General features: G+C 35.8%; 1 protein-coding gene across 1 annotated transcript in view; it reads right to left on the minus strand.

Moving 5' to 3' along the window:
• LOC135212132 (uncharacterized) overlaps positions 1-14,203 on the minus strand; it is a 128,149-nt gene that overhangs the window by 2,381 nt on the left and 111,565 nt on the right. The window contains exons 9-12 of the mRNA XM_064245537.1: positions 13,646-13,700; positions 8,855-8,968; positions 4,352-4,492; positions 1,612-1,762 (exon numbers count right to left, since the gene is read on the minus strand). Of these exons, the coding sequence (XP_064101607.1) occupies positions 1,612-1,762; positions 4,352-4,492; positions 8,855-8,968; positions 13,646-13,700 (461 nt within the window). The remainder of the gene's footprint in view (positions 1-1,611; positions 1,763-4,351; positions 4,493-8,854; positions 8,969-13,645; positions 13,701-14,203) is intronic.

The following is a 14,203-nucleotide window of genomic DNA, read 5'->3' on the forward strand; positions in this document are numbered from 1 at the left end:
CATCATTTTGTGATAACATTTTCTCTCTGTTTGCCTTGATCGTTTTACAATGTGTTATATACCAAAATGATCGCAATTTAGTGTACAATACAAAAAAATTAACTCGTTAGCTTTAACCGTTATGTTCACAGCGCTTTTTATATACAATATATATGAAAAATTTTTTTCGCTCTGTCATATATCCCTATATTTATATATGATAATATTTTTTTTTTCATTTCTGATGGTTGCATACTAAACTTCAGGCAATGACCAAAAAAGGAGCCAAAAATGAACTCTTAATCTTGAAAACTAAGCAAGCTGTGATTTTTGAAAAAAACATTTTTTCCGCTTCGGCGCTCACTCGCGAACTCCACCGGCATACGGGAGATGATTTTTAAAATACTGCTTCGGCGTTTAAGGGTTAGTTTAGTTAGTTGATTAATTTTATTTTTGTTACTGTATCATAATCATAATATCACAGTAATACAAACTTGAACTACAATCTATAAACTATTAGCCTAATGGGTATAAACCGCATAATAAATAAATAATGATTTAAATAGATGTAGTTATTAGTTAAGTACTTATGGTAACACTTTCTCTCTCTCTCTCTCTCTCTCTCTCTCTCTCTCTCTCTCTCTCTCGTCTCTCTCTCTCTCTCCCTCTCTCTTCTCTCTCTCTCTCTCTCTCTCTCTCTCTTCTCTCTCTCTCTCTCTCATAAAAAAACAAATAAAAAAAATTATACTGGTACTAAAGCAAGATGATTAGATGAAATTTCAATTTTTTCAAATTTTGTGATGCAAGAAATCCAAGAATTTTCAATTAGACAACAATTACGGTATTAAAATAATCCCATTCACAGTTATTATTGGATTTCATTTCAATAATTAATTTGGAGAGAGAGAGCGAGAGAGTGAAAGAGAGAGGTGTAAAGTGAGTAGGCTACTTAGTGGCAATGCAAAATTTTGTTTGCGACAATGTATTTGCGCCAACGTCATTGAGATGCTTTTTTAACTTCAGAGTCATAGGCGTTAAGCGTCGATGAAATGGTCGTTCCGTCGTCGACACAATGACGCAACTGGTGACACAAGTGCCCAGGACTGACATTAAGGAAGTCCAAAAGTGAAAGGCAATGGCTAAACATGTTTGCTAATATTCACATTTTTGGTGTCAATCTGGGTACAGTAAATATTTAACCGGTGCACATCAAGCTGACCGCTGTGGACCAAGAGGTTGTTTACAAAGATATCAGTTAAAAGTTAAGGTGAATCAAACCCTAAATTTCAGGTATCCAATGAAAAAGTGCTTATCTCTTAAATAGCTCTGTAAACTCACTATAACGAAATAAAAAAAAACATACTAAAAGGATTTTGTACATGAAGCCCTTTACTGATCCTAATGGATAATACAATTTCATTTCACTATGATACTACATTCTCTTACATAATTCTTGCATCTCATTCCACTATGATGCTTATAGCTAATTCTACGTAGTACTCTGTAACTTCAAACTGTTTTTATGGTCATTAAAGTTACAATAATGGAAAAATAACCCAAAATGATGGTACACATTGTCTGTGGTTTACTTTCCCTTCAAAATAACGTGAACACAGTTTGCACATTTCTTACCAAGATCTTGTAGTAGCCGAAGTTTTGGACAATTTTTCACTAGCTTCCTTGCTGATGCAACAGTTAATTTTGGTGCCCGTCCAACATCAAACTCCCTAAGTTTTTCTAAGCATTTATTCTGCATGAGCTGAGTTACTCTATCATCACCAGTCTGTAAAACATAAATTAGTATGCATTATGTAAAGGCTAATATAATTAAAATCTGACATAACTTCAGCCGCTCTGCATCAAAGTATCATCAATGACAGAAAATACTTACCTTGAGGCAAATCATAAAACTAGTTTACAACTGAATCAAATATGCTGTTATGCTCAGACTTCATATAAGAAATTAACATAATAAGAACCAAAAAATATGTGATGAAAAATATATTTTAAACATTATTCCTAATTCTGCCCATAACTACAGTTCAGTACAGTAATACTTTGGGTTACGAACCGATTAGTATACAAATTTTTTAACTTACGAAGTGACGCCCTCATTCTGGAATACGAATTTCACTTGGAATACGAATGCGCGAATTTCCATCATGGGAGGCCGCCTGCTTTGTTTACATCGGAGGAGCGTATGATCTGCGAACGCATTTTTTTCGGCCAAAACTTAACGCCTGCTTTGTTTATATCGGACATCGGATGAGCGTGGGATCGGCGAACGCATTTTTTTCGGCCAAAACTTAACGAGGGTCACGTGACTTCCTCCCATGCATCCCTTGACCCTTTTTAAACCATAACTCTTTCACTATCTCGCTGGCGGTAAGATTGAACGCATCTGTCCGTGATACGCTCTCAAATTTGCTTAGTGATTTGCGCACGTGTTGTGTTTCCGTGATAGTGCTTATACATTACTATTACCCAAATACTAAAGACAATGGCTCCCAAGATGACGAAGGCAAGCAGCAAGAAGGAAAGCATAAGAAAGAAGGAGATGATTACAGTCGAAATGAAGAAGGAAATTATCCAAATGCATGATAAAGGCGAGCGCGTGAAAGACATTGCAGCATTCTTCAAGCGGTCGCAATCAACGATCTGCACTATTTTGAAGAAAAAGGAAGAAATTAAAGCCAGTAAAGCATCAAAAGGTGTCACAGTATTGACGAAACAACGGCCTTATATTCTCGACGATGTAGAAAATTTGCTCATAGAAAAATATTTTTTCAAAATTGTGAAAGACGACACAGTGTCGCGTAAGCGTAAAATTAGTGATCGTAGTGAACGGTGCTCTCTAGAGAAAGAACCAGAAAGTCTTCCAGAAGTGTTCACGGAGGGAGATTTCCCCCCCCAGCCCTAACCCTCTCCTCCTCACCCTTCCCCTCCTCCCGTCTCCGTCAAGCCAGCAGCCACACTCGCCAAAGGTAAAGTTCAGGTTTTACTGTGCATGCATATTAAATCTAGTGTTTATATTTAATTTCATTCTTCAATTTTATAATTTTATGTAATTCCTACACGAATTTTCAACCTTAGTGAACAAAAATAAATGGAAAAATATGAATTGAAATGGTCATTCATGGTCGGGTGGAACGCATTATTTGCTTTTTATAACATTATGCGAAAATCCATTTAGGTTACGAATTTTTTAGGTTACGAAGCAGGTTCTGGAACTGATTAAATTCGTAACCCAAGGTATTACTGTATCTGGATATGATATTTTTTTACCTATTTTCTAGTACAGCAGTAAAACATCCAAACTAAAATGACCAGAATTGGAACTTAAGAAACAAAATAGAATTTGAATTGAAAGATATTTAGTATCAAGGAAATGACTTTCCTGTTTACCTATTCTACCTGATGGAAATGGTATGACTGGGATAGAATCATTGCTAGAGAACCAAGGGGCAGTGAAGTATACTACAGGTATAACAAGTGTTTCTGAAGATTTTGAAAGATACCAAATAAAAAAAATTTTGTATTTTTCCCAACTCCTGATGACGCTGGGTGGGGCAGGGTCCTCATTACATTCTAAACAGCATGCCCTCCCAATTACCTCTCTCAGATAGTGTTCATTGATGTATTTTTCCCAACTTCTGATGACGCTGGGTGGGGCAGGGTCCTCATTACCTTCTAAACAGCATGCCCTCCCAATTACCTCTCTCAGATAGTGTTCATTGATATATCCTTCTCTCGACTAGTAACTCTTTGTTTTTAGCTCTTCACGGAAATGAATGAGCAATCATGAGCATTAAAGTCTACAGACCACCACTGCTTGTCTTTTATTGAGAAACCATTGTAAACAAATTTTAACAAACCAAATGGCTATGAAAAGTGTGTACCATAAAGAGTAGCAAGAAACAAAACTTTTAAGCTATAAAATAACACAACAATCCCCTCAACAGAGCTGTAATTCAAGTTGTCTTGACAAAAGAACAAGCGGAAGTATGTTTTCCATGAGTTACATATGCTACCTTCTCTGTTCAGAAATGTCTGCTTTACACGATTTTATTTCAGCAACAGAGCTCTACCACTGTCACTTTCTGCATCATCAAAAGATAACCATATGCTCTAATTTCAGTTTAATCCTCCATGCGTACTTGCTTTGAGCAGACATATGTACCAATAGCTTCACGCACTTCATTTTCAGTTCCAATATGTTCTGATGGGCTTTCTTTATTTATAGGTGAATATATTATCATCTGAGCAGTCCTGCTGTGCATGCACTTGGACGGTCAGCCATTCATAAATTGTCTTTAAAATAACTACCGTGTAACAGCATTCAAACCACAATTCTATATGCATAGTGACTTACCTCACAGAGACAAGCAATCTCAAGACGGGACAGATTTCTTGCATTGTCGAGTATTACATCAGTGTAAGGGGCAGGAAGGTGACATTTTATCTTCACTACCTGCAACTTCATAAGGGCTGTTTCACGAAAAATCTCTACAGCCTGCAAGTAACAGTGAGAAAAATAATTTTTATTACATTAAGAATATAAGCCACTACTTTCCAGGATAATATTATACCATTTTGATTTACACACACACACACATACATATAGTATATATATGAGCCCCGGACCTCAACGAAAATCCGTTTCAAAAGAGGTGTCGAAATTCGATTTTACTTGCCTTATTATACAAAACAGTAAACATAAATTACAATTAAACAAGTTCAGAGTTAAATAAATATCATATTAGATGTATATTTGTTGTTTTTAAATTAGTAAACTGTATAAAAAAATGGCCTACGCCCAATGTGGCCGTATTACCGATGGTTGACCGGGCGCCATTGGCTAGCTACTACTAAACAGAATGCAGAGTAATCAGTAGGCACAAAACTTGTTTTTAACATAATAAAACACTGATTTAACATAATAAAACATTGAAAACCAAGCCTAACTATTATAGCATATCCAGAAAATTAATAAAATATCAAAATTAAGCCAAATTATGCTTATCATAGCTTACGAAAATTTGCCTACATAATGTCGGCAGCTTGTGGCATGAGTGCATGTAAACAAACCTGTGTATATATACATATTGTATGTACAAAAATTGCCTTTAAATAACTTTCATTAAATATTAAATACTAAAACTTTCTTCATATAATAAATATCCTTGTAAAATAGGGATGCGTCTTCTATGGCGACAAATTACTAACCTCTTCATTACCAGGAAGCTTAACATAGCGTAAAGATTCCGTTCGCTACCGAACCGCGCACACTACTGAACATTGCTTTCACTTGTGAAGAAATTCACAATCTTGTGAAGAATAATATTATAAAAATCCATGATTATAAAATAAAGTAAAATATTACAGTGTTCCTTCCCGCCGTATTCGTGGGGGATGTGTACCAGCCACCCCTACGAATAGTTAAAACCCGTGAATAGATAGAACCACCACGAAAAAGGCTTATAACTGCCTCTCTAGAAAGTTCAGATACCAAATGTATACCTTAAATACGATACCAAATGTACACCTTAACCCTTCAACGCCGACTGGACGTATTAAATGTCGATATAAATTGTCTGTTGGGTGCCGATTGGACGTATGGCACGTCGATATAAAAAAGTTTTTTTTAAAAGTTTGCGGGAAAATAGTTATAGGCCTACTAGGCAAAAACTTTTGAATCATGCGCCTTGGGGATGCTGGGAATTCACGGATAAAGCTGTTGTTTTGTTTACAATCTTTATCCAGCTGCGCAAGCGCAAATTTCTTTCTTGCACTAAAAAGCATCAGCGACACATCTCAGAAATTATTTCGTCACTTTGACATAATTTTTGCACCATTTTATATTAGCCGTTACAGAATTTTATATATGAAAATGTGCACAATTTCTTGTAGAATACAATGAAAAAAACAACTCGTGGTTGTAGCTTTTATCAGTTTTGAAATATTTTCATATAAATAACGATAAGTGCCAAATTTCAACTTTTGGTCAACTTTGACTCGACCGAAATAGTCGAAAAACGCAATTGTAAGCTAAAAACTCTTATATTCTAGTAATATTCAATCATTTACCTTCATTTTACAACAAATTGGAAGTCTCTAACACAATATTTCGATTTATGGTGAATTTATGAAAAAAACTTTTTCCTTACGTCCGCGCGGTAACTCTTCCGAAAAAATCATCAATTTTTTTGTCTGATTGTCGTAATGTTTGCACAGTTTTATATTAGCGGTTACATAAAGTTTTATGTATGGAAATGTGTGCAATTTCATGTAGAATACAACAAAAATCAACTCATGGTTGTAGGTTTTATCAGTTCTGAAATATTTTCATATAAATAACGATGTGCCAACATTTCAACCTTCGGTCAACTTTGACTCTACCAAAATGGTCGAAAACTGCAATTGTGAGCTAAAACTTTACATTCTAGTAATACTCAATCACTTACCTTCATTTTGCAACAAATTGGAAGTCTCTAGCACAATATTCCGATTTATGGTGAACTTTAGAAAAAAAACTTTTTCCTACGTCCGCAAATTTTTTCGTCCGATTGTCGTAATGTTTGCACAGTTTTATATTAGCCGTTAAATAAAGTTTTATATATGAAGAAGGGCACAATTTTATGTCGAATACAACTAAAAACAACCCATGGTTGTGCTTTTATCAGTTTTGAAATATTTTCATATAAATAACGATAAGTGCCAAAATATCAACCTTCGGTCAACTTTGACTCGACCGAAATGGTCGAAAAACGCAATTGTAAGCTAAAACTCTTACATTCTAGTAATATTCAATCATTTACCTTTATTTTGCAACAAATTAGAAGTCTCTAGCACAATATTTCGATTTATGGTGAATTTATGAAAAAAAAAAAAACATTTTCCTTACGTCCGTGCGGTAACTCTTCTGAATAAAATTAGAAATTTTTTCGTCTGATTGTCGTCATGTTTGTACCATTTTAAATTAGCCGTTACATAAAGTTTTATATATGAAAATGTGTGCAATTTCATGTAGAATACAACAATAAACAACCCATGGCTGTAGCTTTTATCAGTTTTGAAATATTTTCATATTAATAACGATGTGCAAATTTCAACCTTCGGTCAACTTTGACTCAACCGAGATGGTAAAAAAACGCAATTGTAAGCTAAAACTATTACATTCTAGTAATATTCAATCATTTACTTTTATTTTGCAACAAATTAGAAGTCTCTAGCACAATATTTCGATCTATGGTGAATTTATGAAATAAACTTTTCCTTACGTCCACGCGGTAACTCTTCCGAAAAAATCATAAATTTTTTCATCCGATTGTTGTAATGTTTGCACCATTTTAAATTAAGCCGTTACATAAAGTTTTATATATGAAAACGTGCGCAATTTCATGTAGAATACAACAATAAACAACCCATGGTTGTAGCTTTTATCAGTTTTGAAATATTTTTGTATAAATAACGATATAGAAAAATTCGTCCTTCGGTCAACTTTAACTCGACCGAAATGGTCGAAAACTGCAATTGTAAGCTAAAAAACTTACAGTCTAGTAATATTCAATCAATTACCTTCATTTTACAACAAACAGGAAGTCTCTAGCACAATATTTTGATTTATGGTGAATTTTTGAAAACGGCTGTTTTTAACGTCCTCGCATTGCGAATTAATGCACCATATTTTGATAATATTTTCTCTGTGTTGCTTTGATCGTTTTATAATTTGTTACATACCAAAATCATTGCAATTTAGTGTACAATACAACGGAAAGATAATTAACTCGTTAGCTTTAACCGTTTTGCTCACAGCACGATTTGTATACAATTATATATGAAATTTTTTTTTGCACTCTCATATATTCCAATATTTATATATGATAATGATATTTTTTTTCATTTCTGATGGTTGTATACTATACTTCAGGCAATGACAAAAAAAGGAGCCAAAAATGAACTCTTATTCTTGAAAATTAAGCGTGCTTTGAGTTTTTGAAAAAAAAAATTTCTGCTTTGGTGCTCACTCACGAACGACAGCAGCCTACGGGGGAGACTTTCGGAAATACCGGCTCGGCATTTAAGGGTTAAATAACATCCTACTTCAAATATACTTTAAATTACTAACCTATTACTGTATTAATCTTTGAGGTTATATTATTAATTTCATTTCAAAGTCATCTAAACATTTTACCATTAAATATATATACCTATAGCCAATAACAGAGAGAGAGAGAGAGAGAAAATAATTATCTAATATAATTTAATCTTATTCAACTTAATACAGTATTAATCAACAGTATTAATATTATTTGAAAATTAGTAAATCAATTTTGTATCAAAAATGTATTTAGTCATAAAAACAACACCAAAGTATACACTGATTAGTGAATATTTATCGATGGAAAAAACCTCGAATGAGCAAGTCCTCCTGCGAATAATTTTTAGATAGGTCCCACAGAAAAATCCACAAACAGGCGAGTCCACAAATCTCGACAATGCGAATACAGGGGTTTAATTGTATATTCAATATATAAAAACAATAAAAGAAAAGATCACTGGGAAAAGGTGAGTTTAACGACAGTCAGGCAAGAGCTCAGGAAAACATGTCTGCATTGCATGGCAGCTGAAAGCAAAATGGATTGTTTACATCCAGGAAGGCAAGCTTCCTCTCCTACTGGAAAGAAGTTACTTCCTAACCACGTTGTTCCAAAATTTTAATGGCCGTGATCCAGCTTAGCCAAGAGCAATTCCTATTGTAAAGTGCCGAGGGGTAGTAATCGTTTAGGAACAAATGTATTTCTACAATTTCATAATGATGTTTATAATAATAATACTGTATAACTAAAATAACAAAACTAATCTCTGCACAAACCTCATATGGAGCTGATATATCTTCCCCTTCCATTGTCAAGTACTTTAGGTTAGGGCAACTCTGGAAGACAACAGGCACTTCTATACCTCGGCAATTTACAGTCAGTGCTGTTAAGATACAATATTTATTTTACATATTTACTCAGATAAATTTTGCAGAAATTAATAATAAAAGCTTGATAAGAAAGAATATCATCAATAACTGAAAAAAATGATAATAATAGATTACATATATCTAGTTTAAAACAATACTACAATAATAACCCAAATGTACGCAAGGTTAGGTTCCAGACGCCCTTGCGCAAGGGGAATTTTCGTGTAAGTTTGGCACGGTCTCTAAAAATGCTAATAAATGCATACTTCTAGAGTTTGAACACTAAATATGACCCTAATCATGCTCCCTAAGTATTAGGCTAACTTTTAAATGAAATTAAAATTACTGTAATTTTATTTAAAAGTTAGCTTAATACATTACCCTTATAAAAAGCAATAAATGGTTAGTAAAAATATAGGTGTGTGTGAAGAATACATACATACTACAGGTAGTACCTGGTTATCGCCAACTCAGTTAATGGCGATCTGGTTTTATGGTGCTTGTATGGCACCATAAAATCAGCAATTTATGGTGCCATAACCAGCTAAGTTTCAGTTATTGGCGATTTATGGTGCCATAACCGGTCAAGTTTCGGTTACTGGCACCATAAAGTGCTGATAATAGTTATGGTGATATAACACAGCTAAAAGAGGTGCCATTAACCGAAACTTGGCACCATAAGCACCATAAATTGCCGAGTCTTGGTTAATGGCAGTTTTCACTTATCAGCACCCCACTGAGTACGAAACCCAAGCCGATAACCGGGGACTGCCTGAATTTCTCTCTTCTTTCCCCCTCTGATCAATCTATTTCTAGAAGTCTTCTCAACCTGTTTTTAAGAAATTCTTTATTCTTGTTCTTTCTCTTTGTTCTGAAATTCTTTTTCAAGAACAAATAGTGCTTTTTATTTGGACTAATACAACTCTTAGTTATGTGTCTATGTTTCAGAACAGCATATTAACAGTTCTAGACAGTAAAAGTAAAATTAGATAAACTGAAAATTATCTATTGCTAACTAAGAGAGAGAGAGAGAGAGAGAGAGAGAAACCATTGACCGCTACTTGGCAACACTCCCCCTACCTGTCACATTAACTTGACGTATTTGATAGCTCTGGCTCCCAGCTTCTCTGGGAGTTAAAAACTAATGACAAGAAAGGATATTTTCATAAGCATTTTGTAATAACAGTTATATTATTATTATTATTATTATTATTATTAATTTTTTTTTTTTTTTTTTTTTTTTTTTTTTTTTTCTTTTTTTTTTTTTTTTTTTGTTTTGTACTCTATCACAGTCCTCCAATTCGACTGGGTGGTATTTATAGTGTGGGGTTCCGGGTTGCATCCTGCCTCCTTAGGAGTCCATCACTTTTCTTACTATGAGTGCCATTTCTAGGATCACACTCTTCTGCATGAGGCCCGGAGCTACTTCAGCCTCTAGTTTTTCTAGATTCCTTTTCAAGGATCTTGGGATCGTGCCTAGTGCTCCTATGATTATGGGTACGATTTCCACTTGCATATCCCATATCTATTTTATTTCTATTTTCAGATCTTGATACTTATCCATTTTTTCCCTCTCTTTCTCTTCAACTCTGGTGTCCCATGGTATTGCGACATCAATGAGTGATACTTCTTCTTGACTTTGTCAATCAACGTCACGTCTGGTCACTGGTTTTGCACGTTATCACCCTATCCGTCCTGATACCATAGTCCCAGAGGATCTTTGCGTGATCGTTTTCTATCACTCCCTCAGGTTGGTGCTCGTACCACTTATTACTGCAAGGTAGCTGATGTTTCTTGCACAGGCTCCAGTGGAGGGCTTTTGCCACTGAATCATGCCTCTTTTTGTACTGGTTCTGTGCAAGTGCCGGGCATTCGTTTGCTATGTGGTTTATGGTTTCATTTTTCGTATTGCACTTCCTACATATGGGAGAGATGTTATTTCCATCTATCGTTCTTTGAACATATCTGGTTCTTAGGGCCTGATCTTGTGCCGCTGTTATCATTCCTTCAGTTTCCTTCTTTAGCTCTCCCTCTGTAGCCATTGCCATGTGTCATCGCTGGCTAGTTCTTTAGTCTGTCTCATGTATTGTCCGTGCATTGGTTTGTTGTGCCAGTCCTCTGTTCTGTCTGTCATTCTCCCTGTCTCTGTATATTTCTGGTTTTCGTCTACTTTTATTAGTCCTTCTTCCCATGCACTCTTTAGCCACTCGTCTTCACTGGTTTTCAAATATTGCCCCAGTGCTCTGTTCTCGGTGTTGACGCAGTCCTCTATACTTAGTAGTCCTTCTCCCTCTTTTCTTTCGTGTATGTACAGTCTGTCCATATTTGCTCTTGGGTGTAGTGCTTTGTGTATTGTCATATGTTTCCTGGTTTTCTGATCTATGCTGCGGAGTTCTGCCTTCGTCCATTCCACTATTCCTGCGCTGTATCTGATTACTGGCACTGCCCATATGTTTATGGCTTTTTATCATATTTACCGGCGTTGAGTTGTGACTTGAGTATCGCCTTGAGTCTCTGCATATATTCTTTCCTGATCGTGTCCTTCATCTCTTGGTGTTTATATCCCCTCCTTCCATTATTCCCAGGTATTTGTAATCCTGTCTCATCTATGTGTTTGATGTTGCTCCTATCTGGTAGCTTTATCCCTTCAGTTCTTGTTACTTTGCCTTTTTGCATGTTGACTAAGGCGCATTTTTCTATTCCAAACTCCATCCTGATGTCCCCAGATACAATCCTTACAGTCTGGATTAGGGTATCTATTTCCTTGATGCTCTTACCATACAGCTTGATGTCGTCCATGAACATCAGATGGTTGATTCTGTTGCCTCTTTTCTTGAGTTGGTACCCGGCATCCATCTTCTGTAGTACTTTTGTCATGGGAATCATGGCTACTACGAAGAGTAGTGGGGACAGTGAGTCTCCCTGGAAGATCCCTCTCCTGATATTAACCTCTGCTAGTCTTATTCCAGAGCTTGTAAGTATTGTATTCCAGTTGCGCATTGTATTTTTGAGGAAGCTGATGGTGTTTTCCTCTGCCCCATATATTTTCAGGCATTCTATTAGCCATGTGTGTGGTATCATGTCGAAGGCTTTCTTATAGTCTATCCATGCCATGCTTAGGTTGGTTTTCCTTCTCCTACTGTTCTTCATTACCATTTTGTCTATACACGGAGTGGTCTTTTGTGCCCCTACACTTCCTTCTGCAGCCTTTCTATTGGTGGGGGATGGTGTTTGTCTCCTCTAGGTAGTTGTATAGCCTTTCACTGATGATACCTGTTAGTAACTTCCACATTATTGGTAGGCAGGTGATAGGCCTGTAGTTACTGGCTATATTTCCCTTACTCTTGTCTTTTTGTACTAAGGGTTATTATTATTATTATTATTATTATTTATTATTATTATTATTACCATATATAAACATGAATTACAGGCGCTCACAGCAACCTTTATCTTTCAGTAACCTTTCAGAAATTTCAATGATAGTGTAACTACACTAGTAACATATTAATTTTTTATTATGTTTTTCCTGCATATCACAAGATTCATCAAATATGCCACCATCATAGGGATTCCAGTCTGGTTTGATGAGTTGACTTCAGCTTTCTTGTTATCATACATATCATCTTCAGTACTATCATTGGCATTTTTTAAATGACTACGACACTTTCTATTTTCACATTCCCCAATGCTTTTATAACAAAATCACAGTAAACATCAAGTGAGGCAGCAAGCACAGCTGTTTGCAACTGTTTGGAAAAATTCAGTCTTAAGAACAATACTAGTGTACAATAATTATCGTTCATTATTGTATTGTTATTAGCAGTTGTTTGAGAATGGTGATGAAACGTAAACAAAACAATGGTTTCCCTTTTTGGCAACGTATGTATGAAAAACATGATATGGAATCGGCTTTGTTAAACTCAACTTACAAAACGAATGTCTCTGAATTAAGATCCATACGGCAATTACAGACAGTGATGATATCAGTAAAATGGAATCAGCCAATTATTCTAAAACCAGAATGTAAATGGTGCATCATAGCTCTGTTCATATGTATAAAAAAATATGATTAGATACAATAAAACATGTTTTTTTTTTTAAATTACATGTATCATTATTCTCAATACAACTATTAACTGAATTTTGCAAGTGGCCTAACCGAGGCAATAGTTAGTCTCTCTCTCTCTCTCTCTGTAAGGGGAGTAATGCCTGCAGTGCATCTTTTCCTGTGCACAGTAGGCAATACTTAAGGGTTTTTTGCAGCGTTCCTTCAGCCCCAAGCTGCGACCTCTTTTAAATCTTCTACTTTACTTCCGTTCTAACCACCTTTCTACCGACTTGCCATTCCACTCTCTCCCTTTCCGATTTATTTCATCTTGTGACTGCAAGGCTTTCTTCCTTGTACATCTTTTATAAAAAATAGATAAATAAATAAAATGTATATGTAAAACTCAGACATAAGATTAATGTAAGGAGCTGACAGCTTTTGAACCTCTTTAAATAACACAGGGCAGATGCTTGCAGGTTTCCAAAGACCAGCATTGGAGGGATCCTGGGGCAACTGGGGATGCAGAAATGGAGTGTTACTATTGTGCCCCATTAAGCTCACTCCTTCGTGTAATGAATGACCACCCCTACAACCACTACCCTGTGAGTGAAGGCTAAACTGCTCTGAGGTTGCGGAGCTTTTGTACCTTATTGGAGTCCTAGCCAACTAAAAACCCCAGATGAGCTTCTGACATTGATAGTGGAACTTCCTACCCATGGGGCCTGCTGGTGTGGCCATTCCTTGGGGATTTTCATGGTTGGAGGAGAAGAATTCAGGTCATAAGATTCTGGATGTTCATGGCTGTTGGAAGTTTAGTAATTTAAGGGATGCAGCTGTTCACTCCTGGCAAAAAATCATTTGCTTAGGCTAATTGTGTTGCTCAGTTGGGAGCTGCGACATGTTTGGGATCGGCTAACAACAGGGAGACTATATGTTAGTGTGGCAGTGATAAAAGGTATCCTGGCAACAAACTATGGAAAACTGTCCATGGATAAGCGGATGCGGCAACTGTGGGAGTACTCAACCAACACCCCTTTTTCCTTTTAAACTGGTCTCAATAGAAAGAATACTGAATTAAAAGCACAAGTAGAAATATTGAAACCAAGACACAAAGATGACTCAAGAAAAGTTAAAGTTAAAGCACATATGTGCAAAATGCAGTGATAACAAGTGGTGCGTAGACTACAAAGAGGTATGCACATCACAGC

Source organism: Macrobrachium nipponense, chromosome 40 (assembly GCF_015104395.2).
Source record: "Macrobrachium nipponense isolate FS-2020 chromosome 40, ASM1510439v2, whole genome shotgun sequence".
NCBI lineage: Eukaryota > Metazoa > Arthropoda > Malacostraca > Decapoda > Palaemonidae > Macrobrachium > Macrobrachium nipponense.